Source organism: Coregonus clupeaformis, chromosome 3 (genome assembly GCF_020615455.1).
Source record: "Coregonus clupeaformis isolate EN_2021a chromosome 3, ASM2061545v1, whole genome shotgun sequence".
In the NCBI taxonomy this organism is placed as follows: Eukaryota; Metazoa; Chordata; class Actinopteri; order Salmoniformes; family Salmonidae; genus Coregonus; species Coregonus clupeaformis.
The window spans coordinates 15101553-15122853 of NC_059194.1; the positions used below are offsets into that span (position 1 = coordinate 15101553).

The following is a 21301-nucleotide window of genomic DNA, read 5'->3' on the forward strand; positions in this document are numbered from 1 at the left end:
GTGGACGGCATTCTCCTGTTGCCACAGTTCCCAAGTCTCATCTTCAATCAGAAATTCAGTGGAAGGCCACGTTTTTTGTATATCTTACAAAAAACATAGCTGAAGTAGTAAAACAGCATGTGGATGGATGGATGCCTTACCTCAGATACAAAGAGTGTGCTGGGGTCGATGATCTCTACAAAGTGTCTCAGCCGGCCAAGAAAGGTACTCTGGAAGCGAGAAAGAGGGGAAAAAAGAGGGCGAGGACATCTTCAACGGCTACGTACGTTGTCAGTGGTGCACAGTGTGCACTATTAAAATAGAAAGACTCAAAACACCATCATTGTATAGTAAAACCATGAAAGATAGTGCACCTAAACAGAGATCTGATGTTTGGACAGTGTTTGAATGTAAACCCAATGTATGTGTTCTGACACACTAAATGTATTTCAAAACAGAATGGAAGTATTCTTCAATCTGAATAATTGTGTTTTTAAGTGAGTTGTGAAAACCCTTTTTGGTGTTTCTGTGCATTTAAAAGGCAGCATCAAAACACAAAAACAGTGTTTTGGCAGACTCTCTCATACAATCAAATGGTTTTAAATTGCAAATGGTTTATAGCATAAATATTGATTGATTGTGATTTTCAGTCAATATTTGGATCAACATTTTAAAGAAGACACTGGGAATTGCATACTTTCCTAGGGTAGACTTTGACACTAATTATAGGCTACAGTTGCCAGGCCCATTGTGAGATTATAAATAAATGGTACAATCAAGGCGTTTAGAGCTATGTAAGTTATAGCAGAGGTAACGTGTAAAGTGGGCATTCATGTGAGGTGTCAAAACACTGCGTTAGTCCACTCAGCCAGTCTTCAGGACTGAACTGTTGTGCTGATTCAGACTTGAGATAAGTAGACTGAACATGGACTCAATAAATCACATTTTATGTCACATCATTCATAAACAACAGGTGTAGACTAATAGTGAAATGAAAACACTATTATGGTGTTTCAAGTCCTGTGTAGTGCAGAATTAGATCCCTTTTGGTGTAGTTTCCTCTTTCTGAAGCTCCTAAACACTATTGTGGTGTTTCCAGTCCTGTTCAGTGCAGAATTAGAACTTCTGGAGTTTCCAAACACTGTAAATGGGAGTCCCTCCTCTTCTTGTTTATTCCCTGCTCTTATATGATGTGTTTATAAACTCATCAGTAATTCCAAAAGGTCAAATGTACAGCATTATGCTCAAACAAAGGACACAAGAAAATATATTTTTGTGAAAACAAAAATTACTACGTTTGTCCAGGATAATAATTAATAAGTACAAAACATGATTTTGACGCTTCATGTGCTTTATGTTTTCTTTTCAAATTTTCAAAATCACATAGCATTAACAGGTCTTTCACATTTTTACATTGATAAAGTAAGACAGTTCAAAGATCTGTAAGGTATTTATCATATTAATATTCTTAAAAATCAATGGAAATATGGCATTATGTTTGACATTCATGGAAAATAATATAAGCAATGACTGCTAATGTTAGCAGTAGCGCTCATACAAAACTTCAGTCCAGGGCTCAATACGATCTTTTAAGGTGGTGAAAGCTCAGTCGTCACTAGTTTTTGTGTTTCAAAGCACTTCATTTTAACAGTGTGGGTGTGTCCAAGGAGGGCAAAATTCAAACCACCTGATACTTTACTTTATTGAATACCATTTATGTTGCTTGGGCACATCTTAAATAATCCGGTCCCACTCTATACAACAGATAACTTTTAAGGCTCAATGAAGCCTTCATAAACCATTCATAAGGCCTATATGGATGGCCCATGGCTCAGAAATCCCCCAAAAGCAAATCCCATGTTATGTAAAGGGTGACAAATGGGTTATGCCACATTTTCCAAAGCACCAGATGTAGGGACTTTTTAAATCACCCTTTCTGTAGTATGACATTACTTACAAATGCTTTGTGAAGCTATGTAGGGCTTATGAAGAGTTTATGAATGCTTTAATACATTTTAGTCATATAGTCATTTAGCAGACACTCTTTATTAACGTGTTTGTCTAAAGTGGGACCCATAATTCAACATCAAAATACTTAACGTCTCATTTCACATGACTTATAATATAATAATAATAATAATAATAATAATATGCCATTTAGCAGACGCTTTTATCCAAAGCGACTTACAGTCATGTGTGCATACGTTTTTAGGTATGGGTGGTCCCGGGGATCGAACCCACTACCCTGGCGTTACAAGCGCCATGCTCTACCAATTGAGCTACAGAGGACCACATGTGGATTGAATCAAAGTGGTTAAGCTGCTAATTGTTGTTTAGAGTTCAATTACTTAATGTTTAGGGGGTACAAAGTAAGACAGAGCAGCTGTGTGGGTTGACTCTTAAGACACAGTGCAAGAGAACTTGAGCATATTTTCTTCACCGCACAGAATTGTCGTTACTTGGTGGTGAAGCATATCACTTTTCCAGTCCCCTTACTAGATGGGCCCAGCTGAACATTGTGTGCCAACAGTCTGAAAAGGCCTGATGGCAGTGCATGCCAAGAGTCTATTTGGCAACCAGATGGACTGAAACATGCCAACTTCAGTCAGATGCCTTCGAGACATTTATCACTTATGAAGGGCAGGCGACAAAAGACAAGACAGGAGAACTAATTTCTCCGTCTTCATTATCTTTCCTACATTCGGTTTTAATTGAAAACACGCTCCTCCACCTCTCGTGACATGTTATTGTGAAGAATATAGTAGCTACCGTTCTGTAAATCTGTGTATCCTTTCTTTATTCAGTGTCCTCACAGCCCATAGACTGTATAATGTCCTCACAGCCCATAGACTGTATAATGTCCTCACAGCCCATAGACTGTATAATGTCCTCACAGCCCATAGACTGTATAATGTCCTCACAGCCCATAGACTGTATAATGTCCTCACAGCCCATAGACTGTATAATGTCCTCACAGCCCATAGACTGTATAATGTCCTCACAGCCCATAGACTGTATAATGTCCTCACAGCCCATAGACTGTATAATGTCCTCACAGCCCATAGACTGTATAATGTCCTCACAGCCCATAGACTGTATAATGTCCTCACAGCCCATAGACTGTATAATGTCCTCACAGCCCATAGACTGTATAATGTCCTCACAGCACATAGACTGTATAATGTCCTCACAGCCCATATGTGTAGCTCTGTTTTGTATGGCTGGGTGAAGAGAACAGGCTCCATGTAAGAAGACTGCCTTAATTATGCATGTGCTTCAGCTCTCCAGAGAATACACAACACAGCTAGCAGAGATGTATCACATGCAGCCGCAATAAGAGACGGAGATATATGCTGATTCAAGAGATGGCCTAATTTTAACTGCTTTGATGCAACAAACTGAAAATATGCCTTTATTACTGTATGCCAACCTGTGCTGAAGATTTTTAGGGCACAAAAAAAAAGGTGGATGTTCTATTTGTGAAACAATGAAACTGTCCATTACCCACTGATAAATGCAGTGTTTGACATATGACTGGATGCTTGTAATGATGAAATTCCAAATTTGTAATGCAGGATGACTCAATGATTTTTGGAACAATTCACATGAACAAAATTGTTTGTGTTTTGCAATTGCATCAGAGGTTGCAAAATGGAAGTCTAAATAGAGTGTTATTAAAGCCTCTTGGCGCTGAGAAGAGACTACTTGGTGCCATGCAATATCCTGGTTAAATTACTATCATCAGTTATCTGTGAGGAATTGGGTTGGTTCCAAGAGTAGGGGCAAGTGTCCTTTATCGATTGGCTTCTTGTTATTCCACCACCATGCATTTGGATGAGAAATGCCTTTATAAAATATAAAAGGCAATAAAGATGGCCAGACAATAACAAATCAGACTTTCTTTGGACTTTGTGCTTTACTATTTCAGCAGGTAAATAATTACCTTATAACATAATATTGCATTCACAGCAGTTTTAATATAGGCTAGCCTCGAACACTGAATTGCACTATACAGAAGCCCAATTACAAGTGAGGTTACAGACATTTTAATCTCATTAATTGCCAGCGGTCATGAACGCTTTACAAAAAAAAAGCTGAGTTGCAATTCGAGCCAACGTGAAGGTCACATTATCAGACTAGTTGACCACTGCAAGTGCATAATCAGTTCACAGGACAGCCATTTTGACGGATATGCTAAAGATAAGGACAGAAAGACATTGACGGATATGCTAAAGATAAGGACAGAAAGACATTGCAATATGAGATGACCCAGACACTTAGGAGCTTCACTATCTGATGTAGCCAACAACGTTTGGAAGATGCAGAATAGCCTACAAAAATAACAAATTAAAGTGGTTTTTGCTAAACATATTTACATGGGTGGAAGGAACATTTTTTTTCTTTAGCAAAATGATGAGCCTTCTAATACACTGTACAAAAATATAAACGCAACATGTAAAGTGTTGGTCCCATGTTTCATGAGCTAAAATAAAAGATCCCAGACATTTTCCATTCGCACAAAAAGCTGGTTTCTCTCAAATTTTGGGCACAAATTTGTTTACATCCCTGTTAGTGATTATTTCTTCTTTGCCAAGATAATCTATCCACCTGACAGGTGTGGCATATCAAGAAGCTGATTAAACAGCATGATCATTACACAGGTGCACCTTGTGCTGGGGACAATAACAGGCCACTCTAAAATGTGCAGTTTTGTCACACAACACAATACCACAGATGTCTCAAGTTTTGAGGAAGCGTGCAATTGGAATGCTGACTGCAGGAATGTCCACCAGAGCTGTTGCCATAGAATTGAACGTTAATTTCTTTACCATAAGCCGCCTCCATCCTTGTGGGGTTATGGTATGGGCAGGCATAGGCTACGGGCAACGAACACAATTGTATTTTATTATGGCAATTTGAATGCACAGAGATACCGTGACAAGGTCCTGAGGCCCATTGTGAGGCCCATTTTTAAGGTATTTGTGACCAACAGATGCATATCTGTATTCCCAGTCATGTGAAATCCATAGATTAGGGCCTAATTTATTTATTTCAATTGACTGATTTCCTTATATGAACTGTAACTCAGTAGAATCTTAGAAATTATTGCATGTTGCATTGATATTTTTGTTCAGCTACATTCTTAATTGTCACTTTTTATCCCTCTTGAAAGTTTGAGTTTGTGCTAGACATAAAACTGCACAAATGTAGAAATCTAATCCGGATGTCACATAAGAAGTAAGAATAAAGCTCTTCTATTCTATTTTGGCTGTTCTATTCTATATTCAGTGCAGTCTACTCAGGTGTAATAAAGAACCTGAAAAAATCTATAAAATGTTTGCAATTTTGCATTAAGTAATGCTGATTACAGATCAGGCATGTAAAATGTTTGGATCCATTATAGAGTGGTGAGGAGGAGCTCCATGTCCGGAAGTAATTTAGCCATTCATTGTAGCCATTGGCACTCTGTAGAGTTGCTTTTTTCTTCAGTTTTCTCGTGTCAATTAATTTGTGACATTCCTGGATTACTCATTATACAAATAAAGTCAGATTTAATCAACAAATGCGATAGTCAGTTGATAAACGGTTAAGGGTACAAGACTGTGTACATATCTGGCTGTGTTGGCGAAATAATTACATATCCCATCGAGCCAAGCCGGGAGAGGCTGCCTGTTGTCACAGTGCCAAGACGAGTCAGAAACATTCAGCTTACCCTACGCCAATGACGCCGGTGGATCTCACACCTGAACTTGGATCCGTGTTAAGTAGCAATGATATCCTTCGCCACCATTGTCTTACGACGCGACAGATAGCGCAAACCAGTCATGACTATGCAACAAAACAATAAATCATTCAAGTTTCTTTCCAGCGATTTTATATGATTGTATAACTAGCAATGTAGCTTTGAAGTTGAGGGTGCTGTATTTATTAACATTGGCAATGAGGACGAAAACTAGCATAGTTCAGCCAGGGAAAACAAACTCGGGACAGGATATAGCTAGAAATAACACACACACACACAAAAAATACTGCAAAGTTGCTTAGGATCTAGAAACAGAGCTGCCATGTCTATCGACGCCATCTTGCTAGGCGAACATGTGCACTAGGCTAATTCAGTACACAGATTGTAGTTTTTATGCCCTGATCAGTGGCGGCTCCTGAAAAAATTCTCAGGGGGGGCAATTTTTCTGATGATTTAGGTGACCTACACACATTTTAAAAAAGATATGTCCAGCAACAACATGAGGACAGGGGCAGCATATAAGTCAATACTGATATACACATTACTTGCTTCAAAAAGGCCTCATGGTTGAATTGGAAATATGTGCACCTGAGCATAATTCACAACAAGCAAGCAGGAGCTTTTGATAGAGGCTACTGAAAACATTGATGCAAGTTATTGGTAATAAGAAATGTTTTATAGACTTCCATATTCTGCCCTCTTGTATAGATTTGTGAAAATGAACAGTGATAGACATTTTGCCTGAAAACAGAATTTGAAAATAATTTCTAGAAAAGGTAAACACAGCTATCTGTATGGCTTTGTAAAAATGAACAACCATATTCTGGCCAATTGTATAGATTTGTAAATATGAACAACCATATTCTGGCCAATTGTATAGATTTGTAAAAATGAACATGAACAGATGTTTTTTTTTTAATTTACTTTTTTTTAAATGAAAAATAACTATTTTAAACAACATCAACTGTGAACTGATTTGGGCGTGTGTGTGTTAAAGAGACAGACAGGGAGGGACAAAGAGAGAGAGAGGCTACATTACTTGTACTGAAACTGTTCTAGCTTGCTGCATGATCAAATTCAGCTGATGCGCATAGCAATGCACGTAATGGACATTCTTGAAATGCTCACGCACCTTTTGCTGCACACCAGCCTTCTCTCCCCTCATCACACTGGCTCCATCGTAAGCTTGCGCAATGAGTTTGACTTTCGTCGTCGGCAAAAAGACCGTTCAGTCTCTCCAAAAGCACACTGGCGATTGAGACTGAGGTTGATTCCGAGATGGGAAGGAACTCAAAAAAGCGCTCCTGCACTTTGTGGTTGCTATCTATGTACCTCAGCACAAGCACCAGCTGTGTCTGTGTAGAAACGTCCGTGGTCTCGTCAGCTTGGATAGCTACGAAGTTCGCCCGACTTCACCTCCTCCACAATATGTTCCCTCATGACCGCTAGCATACACTCCAGTAGCTCGTTTTGAATGGTCTTTGATGTGCCCTTGAAAACTTTAGCATTTTTAAGATGGTCATCAAACACCTCATCTAATTGTGCCACAAAGTTGACAAGTCCAAGAAAAATACCAGGGTTGGTGGAGCCCTCAGTTTCATCTTTGCCTGCAAAGCTAGCCATCTTGACAGTTGTACGTGAATTGATTGACGCTGCTACCCGCTCTTTTCTTAGTTATGTTCATGGTTACTTATGTTACGTATGACGAAAGCGCGTAAGTGCAAGCCCTCCCGGAACCCATAGAGATTGTATTGAAAGCTCTGATATTTGAAAAAAAATATATTTTACATGATAGTCTATGAGAGACTCCTGGGCGATTTTCAACCTGACTGAAATCGCCCCAAAAGGGGCGGGGCCATTTGAAGCACGACTTTAGCCTGATTGGACATTTAGTGGCAGATCAGACGTCTAGATTAGAACACTGATAACTACTGTTGCCGTGATATAATTGATTAGAAAAAAAATCCCTTCCTTTTCCCGTTTGGCAGTGCGTCGCCCATATCGCCCTAATGAACACACCGCCCCTGGCCCTGATATCAGGAGCTGGCGGCGAAAAGTTTGATTAAACAATTCAGAGACTGAAAGGAGTAGATCAGAAGACATCTATTTAAGGAAAGCAAATCGATATACAATCCCTTAATCAGCTGTAACTGTCAATAGTAAACAAAGCTTAAAATAATTGAGTGAACCTGAATCCAGAAAACTAATGTTGAAGTCTCTTGCAGACAAAGTAGACTCCTCCTCCACACTGCTCTATAATTATTATGGTCTTATAGACTAGACGTAACATAGTAAACATACATTCGGGACACTCAAATTAGTATGATTTGTTACATTTGGTATGGTTACATAAACTAGAAGGTTACTTATGGTGAAAACGAAAGGTGGTTGGTCAAATTGGATGGGTGGGTATATAACGCGAAGGTTCCGTGTTTGAATCTCATCATGTACAGTGAGGGAAAAAAGTATTTGATCCCCTGCTGATTTTGTACGTTTGCCCACTGACAAAGAAATGATCAGTCTATAATTTTAATGGTAGGTTTATTTGAACAGTGAGAGACAGAATAACAACAAAAAAATCCAGAAAAACGCATTTGTCAAAAATGTTATGAATTGATTTGCATTTTAATGAGGGAAATAAGTATTTGACCCCCTCTCAATCAGAAAGATTTCTGGCTCCCAGGTGTCTTTTATGCAGGTAACGAGCTGAGATTAGGAGCACACTCTTAAATGGTGTGCTCCTAATCTCAGTTTGTTACCTGTATAAAAGACACCTGTCCACAGAAGCAATCAATCAATCAGATTCCAAACTCTCCACCATGGCCAAGACCAACGAGCTCTCCAAGGATGTCAGGGACAAGATTGTAGACCTACACAAGGCTGGAATGGGCTACAAGACCATCGCCAAGCAGCTTGGGGAGAAGGTGACAACAGTTGGTGCGATTATTCGCAAATGGAAGAAACACAAAATAACTGTAAGTCTCCCTCGGCCTGGGGCTCCATGCAAGCCTCACCTCGTGGAGTCGCAATGATCATGAGAACGGTGAGGAATCAGCTCAGAACTACACGGGAGGATCTTGTCAATGATCTCAAGGCAGCTGGGACCATAGTCACCAAGAAAACAATTGGTAGCACACTACGCCGTGAAGGACTGAAATCCTGCAGCGCCCACAAGGTCCCCCTGCTCAAGAAAGCACATATACAGGGCCGTCTGAAGTTTGCCAATGAACATCTGAATGATTCAGAGGAGAACTGGGTGAAAGTGTTGTGGTCAGATGAGACCAAAAATCGAGCTCTTTGGCATCAACTCAACTCGCCGTGTTTGGAGGAGGAGGAATGCTGCCTATGACCCCAAGAACACCATCCCCACCGTCAAACATGGAGGTGGAAACATTATGCTTTGGGGGTGTTTTTCTGCTAAGGGGACAGGACAACTTCACTGCATCAAAGGGACGATGGACGGGGCCATGTACCGTCAAATCTTGGGTAAGAACCTCCTTCCCTCAGCCAGGGCATTGAAAATGGGTCGTGGATGTGTATTCCAGCTTGACAATGACCCAAAACACACGGCCAAGGCAACAAAGAAGTGGCTCAAGAAGAAGCACATTAAGGTCCTGGAGTGGCCTAGCCAGTCTCCAGACCTTAATCCCATAGAAAATCTGTGGGGGGAGCTGAAGGTTCGAGTTGCCAAACGTCAGCCTCGAAACCTTAATGACCTGCAAAAATCTGCAAAGAGGAGTGGGACAAAATCCCTTCTGAGATGTGTGCAAACCTGGTGGCCAACTACAAGAAACATCTGACCTCTGATTTTCAACAAGGGTTTTGCTACCAAGTACTAAGTCATGTTTTGCAGAGGGGTCAAATACTTATTTCCCTCATAAAAAGCAAATACATTTATAACATTTTTGACATGCGTTTTTTTCTGGATTTTTTTATTTTATTCTGTCTCTCACTGTTCAAATAAACCTACCATTAAAATTATAGCCTGATCATGTCTTTGTCAGTGAGCAAACATACAAAATCAGCAGGGGATCAAATACTTTTTTCCCCTCACTGTATAACTTTAGCAACTTTGCAACTACTTAGCATGTTAGCTAACCCTAACCTTAACCCTTTTAGCTGACCCTTTAACCTAACTCCTAACTTTAACACCTGACACCTAGAGCTAACGTTTGCGTTAGCCACCTAGCTAACGTTAACCACAACACATTGGAATTCGTAACATATTGTACTTTTGGAAAATGTATTGCAATTTGTAACAAATCATACGAAATGGATGATGGACATCCACAAATGAAAACATACCATATAGAGTACCACAGTACGAGTCATAATGCCCATAAAACCTAGCGGTCAAACAAGGAAATGGTTCCTATTGTTTTTCCACCATTCATTTTTCGCATAGGGGATTTTAGAAACACTTCAAATAAGGGCTGTGTTTCATGTAGGCTTACCCTGGCATGACATTTTGATAACCGTGTGAAACTCTCTAGAACAAGGTGACTTTTATCAATATATTCTCCTGTATTTAACCCCCCAAAATGAAATGCTAATTAGCTCCTATCATAAAGAACTACAAATGCCATGATGATCTGGACTAGATTGCCGAATAGAGACAAAGGTAAGAATCTCTGGATTAACTATCTAATGTTAGCTAAATGTAGTAATTAATAAATTGGCTACATTTCTTTAAATGGACAATTCTGTGAACTGTCTTGTGCAAGTTTTAAATTGACACAATACCTCTTAGCAAAGGTGTCAGCTAGAGATGACGTGCAGGAGCTTGCAGGGATTTGTAGTTTTGCATGATGTCTACTTTGATGCTAATTAGTATTTTCGAATCTGAGAGTAAATAGAGCCGAATATATTGATAAAAGTCACCTTGTCCGAGAGAGATTTACATGGTTATCAAAACATCACGCAAGGGTAAGCCTACACGAAATAGAGCCCTTATTTTAAGTGTTTCTAAAATTCCCTATGGAAAAAAATTTATGGTGGGGGGAAATTTGGAAGCATTTCCCTGTTTGACCGCAAGGTTTTATGGATATTATGACACCTCCACTGTGGGGCTCTATGAAACATATCTTATTAAATGAAGTGTCTCGGATTTACGTACAGAATCATACGAAATGCTCTGAGACCACATTGGATGTCCGCTAAGCATTGATGAAGAAGCTGCAGCATCTAGCTACACTGGGCGACCAACCCTGCTATCAACTCCGAAACACTTCCCCGCTACTTGGTAATTCCAAGAAAGTTGGTTACTTTCATGCATTTGCACAGAGCATAAAGATAATTCCACTGCAATGACAAAAACATTTTTTGAGCGGACATCAGAGGCAACTTTCGCTACAAAGTAACAAGGAGTGAGCATAATGATGCACTCGCAGGAACAGGTCGGAGATCTGCAAAGATGTTGTGTTTTGCACCCTTTTTAGAGATAACAATGTGATTAGTCAAAAAATATCCTTTACCTGATCATATCGAGGTCTTCCAAGCTGGAACGCAGGACAGGCTGCAGATTCCGCCATGACAGCGAATAAGTATTTATTTATTAATTAAGTGAATCATGAAACTGGATTTTTAAGTAACGTTAGTGAACTAGCTATACTCCCAGTGAAACGGTCGTCACTAGTTACCACAACCACAAAGTAATAAACCCCGCCTATTTCCACAAATTATCTTCTTAAAATGTGATTTTAAACCTAACCCTAACCTTAACCACACTGATAAACTTAAGAATAAGCTTAAATTAAGACCAAAAGTTATTTTTTGTTTTCTTACATTTTTACGATATAGTCAATTTTGACTTTGTGGCTGTGGTAACTAGTGGAAACCCAGTGAAACTAGTGAAGCGATAAATCGCGATGTTACATGGGAGGTGTAGTTTCTGTCATGTCGAGTTACACATAGAAAGTCGGTCAAGATGACTACACATCCCAAATAACTGATCAGCTGAAATGAGGTTGCATAACGGTTCTTGTGGTGTGGTCATATATGTTGCATAGATGCTCCGAGAAACCCCTGTTGACCCAATTTTACTTGCACAGTGTTGCACTTTCTGCCTGTTCACTCCGCTATCATCCAGAAGGCGAGGTCAGTACAGGTGCATCAAAGCTGGGACCGAGAAAAAAAAACAGCTTCTATCTCAACGCCATCAGACTGTTAAATAGCCATCACTAGCACATTAGAGGCTGCTGCTGCCTATTGAAATCACTGGCCACTTTTAGAAATGGAACACTAGTCACTTTAATAATGTTTACATATCTTGCACTACTCATCTCATATGTATATACTGTATTCTATTCTATAATATTCTACTGTATCTTAGTCCATGCCGCTCTGTCATTGCTTGTCCATATATGTATATATTCTTAAATTCCATTCCTTACTAGATTTGTGTGTATTAAGTATATGTTGTGAAATTGTTAGATATTACTTGTTAGATATTACTGCAATGTCAGAGCTAGAAGCACAAGCATTTTGCTACACCCGCAATAACATCTGCTAAACACGTCTATGTGACAAATACAATTTGATTTGATTTGTACCACAGGAGGTTAGTGGCACTTTAATTGGAGAGGACGGGCTCGTGGTAATGGCTGGAGCAGAATCAGTGGAATGGTATCAAATACATCAAACAAATGGTTTCCATGTGTTTGATGGCATTCCATTTGCTCCGTTCCGGCCACTATTATGTGCAGTCCTCCCCTCAGCAACCTCCTTTGGCTACACTATTCTGCAATGCAATGAGCCTAGGAGTCGGCAGAACACAGCATTATTCACAACACCCAATGACGTTCTTGTAATGAACCAATGAATGTGCTTGTGTAAAGGACATCACGCTGCATGCTTAGCAAGTACCACTTCCTCCTGATTCGACCCATACCTGGCGCGAAGCTGATCAAACATAGATCAATGTTTGAAAAGGGTCCAAATCCAAATGCTGTAGGCCTACAGTAGGTTAGGGTTACCGCTATTCTCATTTACATTTTGCCAGAAATGTTTCACTTCAACCTTTGAGCTTCTGTAATGTGGAAGTTTGGATCAAGCCTAGTTCTAAAATTACTAAAAAAGATAAGCCATACATTTTTACATTAGAGCAATTCAAAGCTACTCATTCAATGTGTAAACTGATACTAACCTGATATTAGATCATGTGTAACCTGTTTTATTCTTCAGCAGTTCACATCGAATTGGCTTTTATACTGTGAGACATACATGTTGTAATTACAAGGGAAATATATTATATTATATCTCATTGAGCTTTTCCTGCTGAGTTTGGATGAAAGTAATGGAAACCAAAATTGAAGTCACAGGTCATGGGGTGAAACAGCATGCAGGTTCCCAAGCCCATTCTGATAATGTGCTCAAACCACATTGGAACAAGGGGAGTGGAAGTCAATACTAGCAGACATAGCAGTGCCCTCTTGCGGAAAGAAAGTAATGTTGCCATTAGAAAGAAGACCTGTCTGCATTGTCAGCATAATACATTATACTGTCAGCAATCAGCATCCCTTTCATTAGATATGGGCAATGAATACAAGGGCAGCTTTGACTTTCACAGTATTTACAATACTCCTGTATTATGATTAAGTAGAAGTATACTGTCTGTAAACATTAGTTTTTTTAGATTTGAGGATAAAATAAATGAATAAATTAATGAATTTGATGAGCAATTTTCTTTATTTTACATGTTACAGTGCTTAGGTCATGTATAGCATTTAAATTATAGTACTGTATTTAAGTACTCTCTGTAACAGGCTTCTTAGCTAACGTTCCACTCCTTGCCAATCCTTTCTTTTGCCAAAGAGACTGGCCTTTTAAAGGCTCTGCATTGGTCAATCCAAAGTCTGAAGTGGCCTTACAGCATTTACTGCGATGCAGCTTCCGCAAACCTGAGGGCTTTCATACTTATTGTGCTTAGTGGAACAGAGCAGAGCTATTGTGAAGGAAGTTGCCAAATAAGTGAGTTTGTGTTTATACAGGACATACCGCCCCCACCTACCGTAAACCAATCATGTCAATGCGGAGCTATACAGAGCCCTCCATATTGTAACAACATTTGAGAGGCGTTGGGCGATGTGGTATGGCGCATGATTTGGGGTACGTTCGTAAATTCGCTCTGGCTTTCTACTCCGATTTCAGAGCACTCTCGTCTGAGTGTGCCATAGCGCAGTATAACTGATGAATTTACGAACGCCCAGAGCACACTCTGGCACTCCAGATTGAATTTACGAACACACCCTTGGCCTCTGCACGCTGGCTCCGCAATTGCGTCACGCCCTCCATACGAAGCCTCCGACCACATTTTCAGATAAAGCATACATTGTTTTCAAGGCAATCTCAACGTTCAATATGCAGCCAGATTTACGGCGCAGTTGCTGATTGGTAGTTGTAAACAACATTAATATTTTCCATGCCAACGTCATGGAACATGGGGTGCAAGCAAATTTGGAATTATAATTTTAAGAACAACAATAAACAATACCGTTACAACCTGCGGTCATTCCCTTGTTAGAAGGCAGTGACAATGCAAGATCATGTGGTTCAAAGTGGCTAGAGAGGACTCCATAAAAGAGCAAGAGAAATAATGATACGGAAAATATTAGCCTACAAGATTAAATCGAGCTACGTTTGCTTCAGTTGCATACCATTAATGAGAGGAAAGAAACGCAAAACTGGCACCTGTCGTTCCTCGCACACATGCTGATCATCATGACTCGTCCACTCACAAATCTTTATTTTGTCTCTGGCTTGCATAGCACAGGTGGTAGTCGCCTAAATTCACTGTAGTAGGCTAGGCCAAATATATAGGCTAGCATACGAATGGTGAATTAATAGCAGATCCTATTAATTAACGTCTAACTTACACATCTCTGTCTTCACTGTTCCCTTCTTGCGCAATTTCTGTATCTCCGCTGGCATCTCCACTGGCCTCTCTTCGTCTCTATTCCTTATTTAGTCTATAGCTCTTGAACAAGTAGCCTAGACCAATGCGTGTCCCAGAAGCAATATGCCTATTGTTTGGTCAATTATTTTGAGCAATTAAAAAATATTGGCTATATATTCGAGGAAACGACCTTGCTCTTGCTTGCGGATATAAATTAGGCTACAGCCTTCACAATAAACTGGCAAGGAAATGTGAATGGCGAGAGCTTCTCTGGTCTGATGTGATCACATTGGCTGGTGGTAAAAATGCAATAAACGGGAATCCTCTGTTCTACCTGCGCCCAATGTTCATGTTAACAATTACATGTATTACAGCAGAATTTCCATTGTTAAGAATGTTTCCAATCAAATGTATAAATTAAGTTGCAGCATTTTCCTACCGTTCTAATTTTCGTAAACATTGTGATTGGATGATAGCTGTGAAGGTTATCGAATCAGGATCAAATCCTCTGATCTCCTCGAACTCATTAATGAGAGAATATTCATATTTGAAGACAAATGACAGGAGTTGCAAGGAGTGGAATGTAATAGCTGAACAGAGAAGGCAACCAGGCTGGTATTTTAAGGCCCCCACCAGAGGACAATGTCGCCCCATTTCGACGTAATTACTGTCCTATTGCAGAAATTGTCCTTTAAGGTTCGACCTCCAAAAAATGACGCAGGCTGCTAATACAAATCAAATCAAATGTTATTCTTCACATACACATATTTAGCAGATGTTATTGCGGGTGTAGCGACATGCTTGTGTTCCTATAGCTCCAACAGTGCAGTAGTATCTAACAATTCACAACAATACACACAAATCTAAAAGTAAAACAATGGAATTAAGAAATATATAAATATTAGGATGAGCAATGTCGGGAGTGGCATTGACTAAAATACAGTAGAATACAGTATATACATATGAAATGAGTAAAACAGTATGTTAACATTATTAAAGTGACTAGTGTTCCATTATTAAAGTGACCAGTGATCCCATGTCTATGTACATAGGGTAGCAGCCTCTAAAGTGCAGGGTTGAGTAACCGGGTAGTATCCGGATAGTGATTGCTATTTAACAGTCTGATGGCCTTGAGAAATAAGTTGTTTTTCAGTCTCTCGGTCTCAGTTTTGATGCACCTGTATTGACCTTGCCTTCTGGATGATAGCGGGGTGAACAGGCTGTGGCTCGGGGGGTTGATGTCCTTGATGATCTTTTTGGCCTTCCTGTGACATTGGGTGCTGTAGGTGTCCTGGAAGGCAGGCAGTGTGCCCCCGGTGATGCGTTGGGCAGACCGCACACCCTCTGGAGAGCCCTGCGATTGCGGGCGGTGCAGTTGCCGTACCAGGTGGTGATACAGCCCGACAGGATGTTCTCAATTGTGCATCTGTAAAAGTTTGTGAGGGTCTTAGGGGTCAAGCCAAATTTCTTCAGCCTCTTGAGGTTGAAGAGGCACTGTTGCGCCTTCTTCACCACACTGTCTGTGTGGGTGGACCATTTCAGATTGTCAGTGGTGTGTACGCCGAGGAACTTGAAGCTGTTCACCTTCTCCACTGTGGTCCCGTTGATGTGGATAGGGGCGTGCTCCATCTGCTGTCTCCTGAAGTCCACGATCAGCTCCTTCGTTTTGTTGACGTTGAGGTTATTTTCCTGGCACCACTCCGTCAGTGCCCTCACCTCCTCCCTGTAGGCTGTCTCCTCATTGTTGGTAATCAGGCCTACTACTCTTGTGTCGTCTGCAAACTTGATGATTGAGTTGGAGGCGTGCTTGGCCACGCAGTCATGGGTGAACAGGGAGTACAGGAGGGGGCTGAGCATGCACCCTTGTGGGACCCCTGTGTTGAGGATCAGCATAGTGGAGGTGTTGTTTCCTACCTTCACCACCTGGGGGCGGCCCGTGAGGAAGTCCAGGATCCAGTTTCACAGGTCGGGGTTCAGATCCAGGGCCCTGAGCTTAATGATGAGCTTGGAGGGTACTATGGTGTTGAAGGCTGAGCTATAGTCAATGAACAGCATTCTAACATAGGTATTCCTCTTGTCCAGATGGGATAGGGCAGTGTGCAGTGAGATGGCGATTGCATCACCTGTGGATCTATTGGGGTGGTATGCAAATTGAAGTGGGTCAAGGGTGTCAGGTACATATTCACAAATTGGGGGTGGGAAAGTTGTGGGTAGTAGGGCACTGACAGCTGTCAATGTAGCTAGCTAGCATGCTAACCTTATCTAGCTAACTACTGTTATCTGTTGTTGCTACACCTTATTCAAAAGATTAGCCAGCTAGGCTATGGCTGGTTCTGGAGCTGGATTTGTCATAAGCATGTAGTGAAAACTTTGCCACAGATAGATAGGGGAAACCGGTATCTTTGACTTTGCCATCTGTAGAGCTGCCAAATCTCACACTTTGGCCTTGAGACACACGCATTTGACCCTCTTCTCACGCTGTCACGGCACACCTCTTATATCTCAGGCATTGAAAAGTACTACTTTTATTTTTCTAATTAGTCCATTGTATAGTCAGCGCGTTAACCTTTCAACTCTGCTCCAAATCGTTTTGAAATCGGAGCATCTGCGCCTTCAATTTAACATAATCACGAGTGGAACTTCTATCATAGTCCTGTCTTGCCACAGCACTGTGAACCGCGGCACATTTAAGAATATGATTGGTCTAGTTATGTAAGGATCAAGGGGATTGGATGCTTGTTTTAAGGAAATGCCCCTCAAGATTAGAGTAAAAAGAGCAGCATGGTAGCCCTGTTTTATGTACAATGTTGTCAACAAAGTTAGGTTGTTGTTACTCCTGTCCCTATTGCAGAATGCAGCCTTTTGACAGCATGTACTAAAATCGATTTAATCCACACTTGCATTAGTCCCCTCGTTTGGTGATTGGCATTTTTTTTGCTAAAAGCCTATTTATGCTTGATCTGAAAATGTGGTATGGAGGGTGTGACTCAATTGCGGAGCCTCCATAGGCATGCAGTGGCCAAATTGAGCTCCGTACCCCATCGCCGTGTCCTCCCAAATTTTGTAACAATGCGGAGGGCTCCTTATAGCTCAGTATAACTCTGCATTGACATGATTGGTTGAGGGTAGGTGGGGGGCAGTATGTCCTGTTTAAATACAAACTCACTACCTTGACAACAGCTCTGCTCAACAGCTCTACGCTGCTCCGCTAAGCGCAAGAAGTATGAATGCCCTGACTTCTGCAGAGGCCGTATCACCATAAATGCTGCACGGCCAATGCAGACGGCAGATTGACCAAGTAGCCTTTAAGGCTGTGACAACGAAAAGGCAGCAGACAGATCTACAGTATGTTTTAGCAGGGAAGTTGGGTAGGGTGATCTGATTTGTAACTATGAAAATCATTTTGTGAAACAGACTGTGAACCGAAAAGTGTATGTTTGATTCTAGAGGGGGGACAATAAACATAACAATAATTTGGTTAGGGTGTAGGGGAAGATATGTAATCTTGTCTTCAGGAGATTTTGTTATCTATTTACATGATTTAGTCTGATCAGTGGAACATTTCTCATTCTTAACAATGAGCTAAAATATAGGGTAATTAATGTGCTTGTCAGCAAGAACACTACTGTTATTCCCCATTTCTAGAATTTGTCTGTCTCATCTCATTTCTCATTGTCTGAATAAAGTGTCAAACCACCTAAAAATATGTTTAAAAAAAAATATTAACATACTTTACATTTAAGTCATTTAGCAGAGGCTCTTATCCAGAGCGACTTACAAATTGGTGCATTCAACTTAGGATAGCCAGTGGGACAACCACTCTTTTCCCCCCTTTTTTTAAAATGGGGGGGTGGGGGGGGGGGGGTAGAAGGATTACTGTTATACTATTCCAGTTATTCCTTAAAGAGGTAGGGTTTCAAGTGTCTCAGGTCAGTGACTCAGCTGTCCTGGCGTCGTGGGGGTGCTTGTTCCACCATTGGGGTACCAGAGCAGCGAATAGCTTTGACTGGGCTGAGCGGGAACTGTGCTTCCGTAGAGGTAGGGGGGCTAGCAGGCCAGAGGTGGATGAACGTAGTGCCCTCGTTTGGGTGTAGGGTCTGATCAGAGCCTGAAGGTAAGGAGGTGCCATTCCCCTCACAGCTCAGTTTACATTTAGTAAGCAACAAAGTCGTCGAATTTTGAGTGTTCATTTAATGTTCAAAGCATCCTGAATACACCTGACCTGTGGTTTTTATTTTAACATTTTTCATCCTGGTCATAGGCCTAAGCAATGTCAAAATACTTAGAATTGAAGGAAATTAGCTTTAAAACGGTAACATTTTCCTGGGGGAGGACACCCAGTCCCCGTCTAGGGGTTGTGCAAGGGGGCAATGAAATTCACATTCTGTAGCAAATCTCACTCCAAGCTTTCTTCAAAGGTTGGCAACCTATTGTTATCTCCAAAGTTTTGGCATCTTACATGAACTGAGGCAGCGAACCTGCCACCGAAATAGAAAGAATAAGATGAAATACCAGTGATATGGATAGCCTGGTTCTCACAGCTTTGCTCTTGATGCACGCCACAAATTATATGTAACAACACCCTGAGCGCATCGGACACGAAACAAAACACCAATACTTGTAACTGCACAAAACAGATAAACAAGTTCGCGGAATCTTTCGCGGGTGCCTTTTAATTATAGGAGACGCTTGTGATTTGTAGCTGCACCAATTACCGCAGTGGAGCGTGGTCAAAACCATTCATCATGGGGCGACGGGGAGCGGCCTTCCAAAATTCAATCATATTACACCATTTTACCCTTTATAAAATGGTCATCTTTTTTTAATACAGATTAGCGCAAAACTAAATTAAAGTTGACACATTTTCCAATGGATTATGATAATTTGCTGGTAAAAAACACAAGTTTGCACCCCCTATTTATATTTGCTCCATGGCTCAGGCAGCCAAGTGTAGGCTATCGCGAAAAACTGCCGTCATAGACGGAAGAAGAAGTGAGACACCCCACTTGCAGATTTATTCTGGTTCAATGAAAGTCAATGAACTATACTGAACAAAAATATAAACGTAACATGTAAAGTGTTGGTCCCATGATTCATGAGCTGAAATAAGATCACATAAATTTTCCATACGCACAAAAATCGTATTTCTCTCAAATTTGGTGCACAAATTTGTTTACATCCCTTTTAGTCAGCATGTCTCCTTTGCCAAGATAATACATCCACCTAATAGGTGTGGCATATGAAGAGGCTGATTAAACAGCATGATCATTACACAGGTGCTGGGGACAATAAAAGGCCACTCTAAAATGTGCAGTTTTGTCACACAACACAATACCGCAGATGTCTCAAGTTTTGAGGGAGCGTGCAATTGTCATGCTGACTGCAGAAATGTCCACCAGAGCTGTTGCTAGAGAATTTAATGTTAATTTCTTTACCATAAGCCGCCTCCAATGTCGTTTTAGAGAATTTGGCAGTACGTCCAACTGGCCTCACAACCACAGACCACGTGTAACCATGCTAGCCCAGGACCTCCACATCCGGCTTCTTCACCTGCGGGATCGTCTGAGGGGGTGCTGAGGAGTATTTCTGTCTGTAACAAAGCCCCTTTGTGGCTCCCCAGTGGGTGGGCCTATGCCCTCCCATGGCTGCACCCCTGCCCAGTCATTTGAAATCCATAGATTAGGGCCTAATGGATTTATTTCAATTGACTGATTTGCTTATATGAACTGTAACTCAGTAAAATCTTTGAAATTGTTGCATGTTGCATTTATATATTTTTTCAGTATAAGTAGACCAGACACAGCTGCTATTGCATTGGACCCATCCTTTTAAGTAGACCGGAACTTATTTTTTTATTTAAACGATAAACGGCCAGAGTGAACTATCTTCATTTATCTATTAGATTGCTCAGCAGAAAGTCACGACTTGCAAACTTTGCAGGTGTTTCTGATTATTAAACAATGCCATGCTAGTGGGTGGTAGGCCTACCCTTCAAATACAGTACCTTTCATAAAGTATTCACACCCCTTGACTTTTTCTACATTTTGTTGTTTTACAGCCTGAATTTAAATTGAGATTTTGTGTCACTGGCTTACACACAATACCCCATAATCTCAAAGTGGAATTGTGTTTTTAGAAATGTTTACAAATGAATTAAAAATGAAAAGCTGAAATGTCTTCAGTCAATAATTATTCAACCCCTTTGTTATGGCAAGCCTAAAGTTCAGGAGTAAAAAGTTGCTTAACAAGTCACATAATAAGTTGCATGGACTCACTCCGTGTGCAATAATAGTGTTTAACATGATTTTTGAATGACTACCTCATCTCTGTACCCTACACATAAATATATCTGTAAGGTCCCTCAGTTGAGCAGTGAATTTCAAACACAGATTCAACCACAAAGACCAGGAAGGTTTTCCAATGCCTCGCAAAGAAGGGCACCTATTGGTAGATGGATACACATTTTTAAAAAGCAGGCATTGAATATCCCTTTGAGCATGGTGAAGTTATTAATTACACTTTGAATGGTGTATCAATACACCCAGTCACTACAAAGATACAGGCGTCCTTCCTATCTCAGTTGCCGGAGAGGAAGGAAACCGCTCAGGGACTTCACCATGAGGCCAATGGTGACTTTTAAACAGTTACAGTTTAATGGCTGTGATAGGAGAAAACTGAGGATGGAT

General features: G+C 40.7%; 1 protein-coding gene across 1 annotated transcript in view; it reads right to left on the bottom strand.

Annotated features, from left to right (window-relative positions):
• LOC121540894 (sideroflexin-5-like) overlaps positions 1–11333 on the bottom strand; it is a 50060-nt gene extending 38727 nt beyond the window's left edge. Inside the window, exons 1-2 of the mRNA XM_041850022.1 lie at positions 11197–11333; positions 141–209 (exon numbers count right to left, since the gene is read on the bottom strand). Coding sequence (XP_041705956.1) covers positions 141–209; positions 11197–11253 — 126 coding nt within the window. The 5' untranslated portion in view covers positions 11254–11333. The remainder of the gene's footprint in view (positions 1–140; positions 210–11196) is intronic.
• Positions 11334–21301: the final 9968 nt, after the last annotated feature.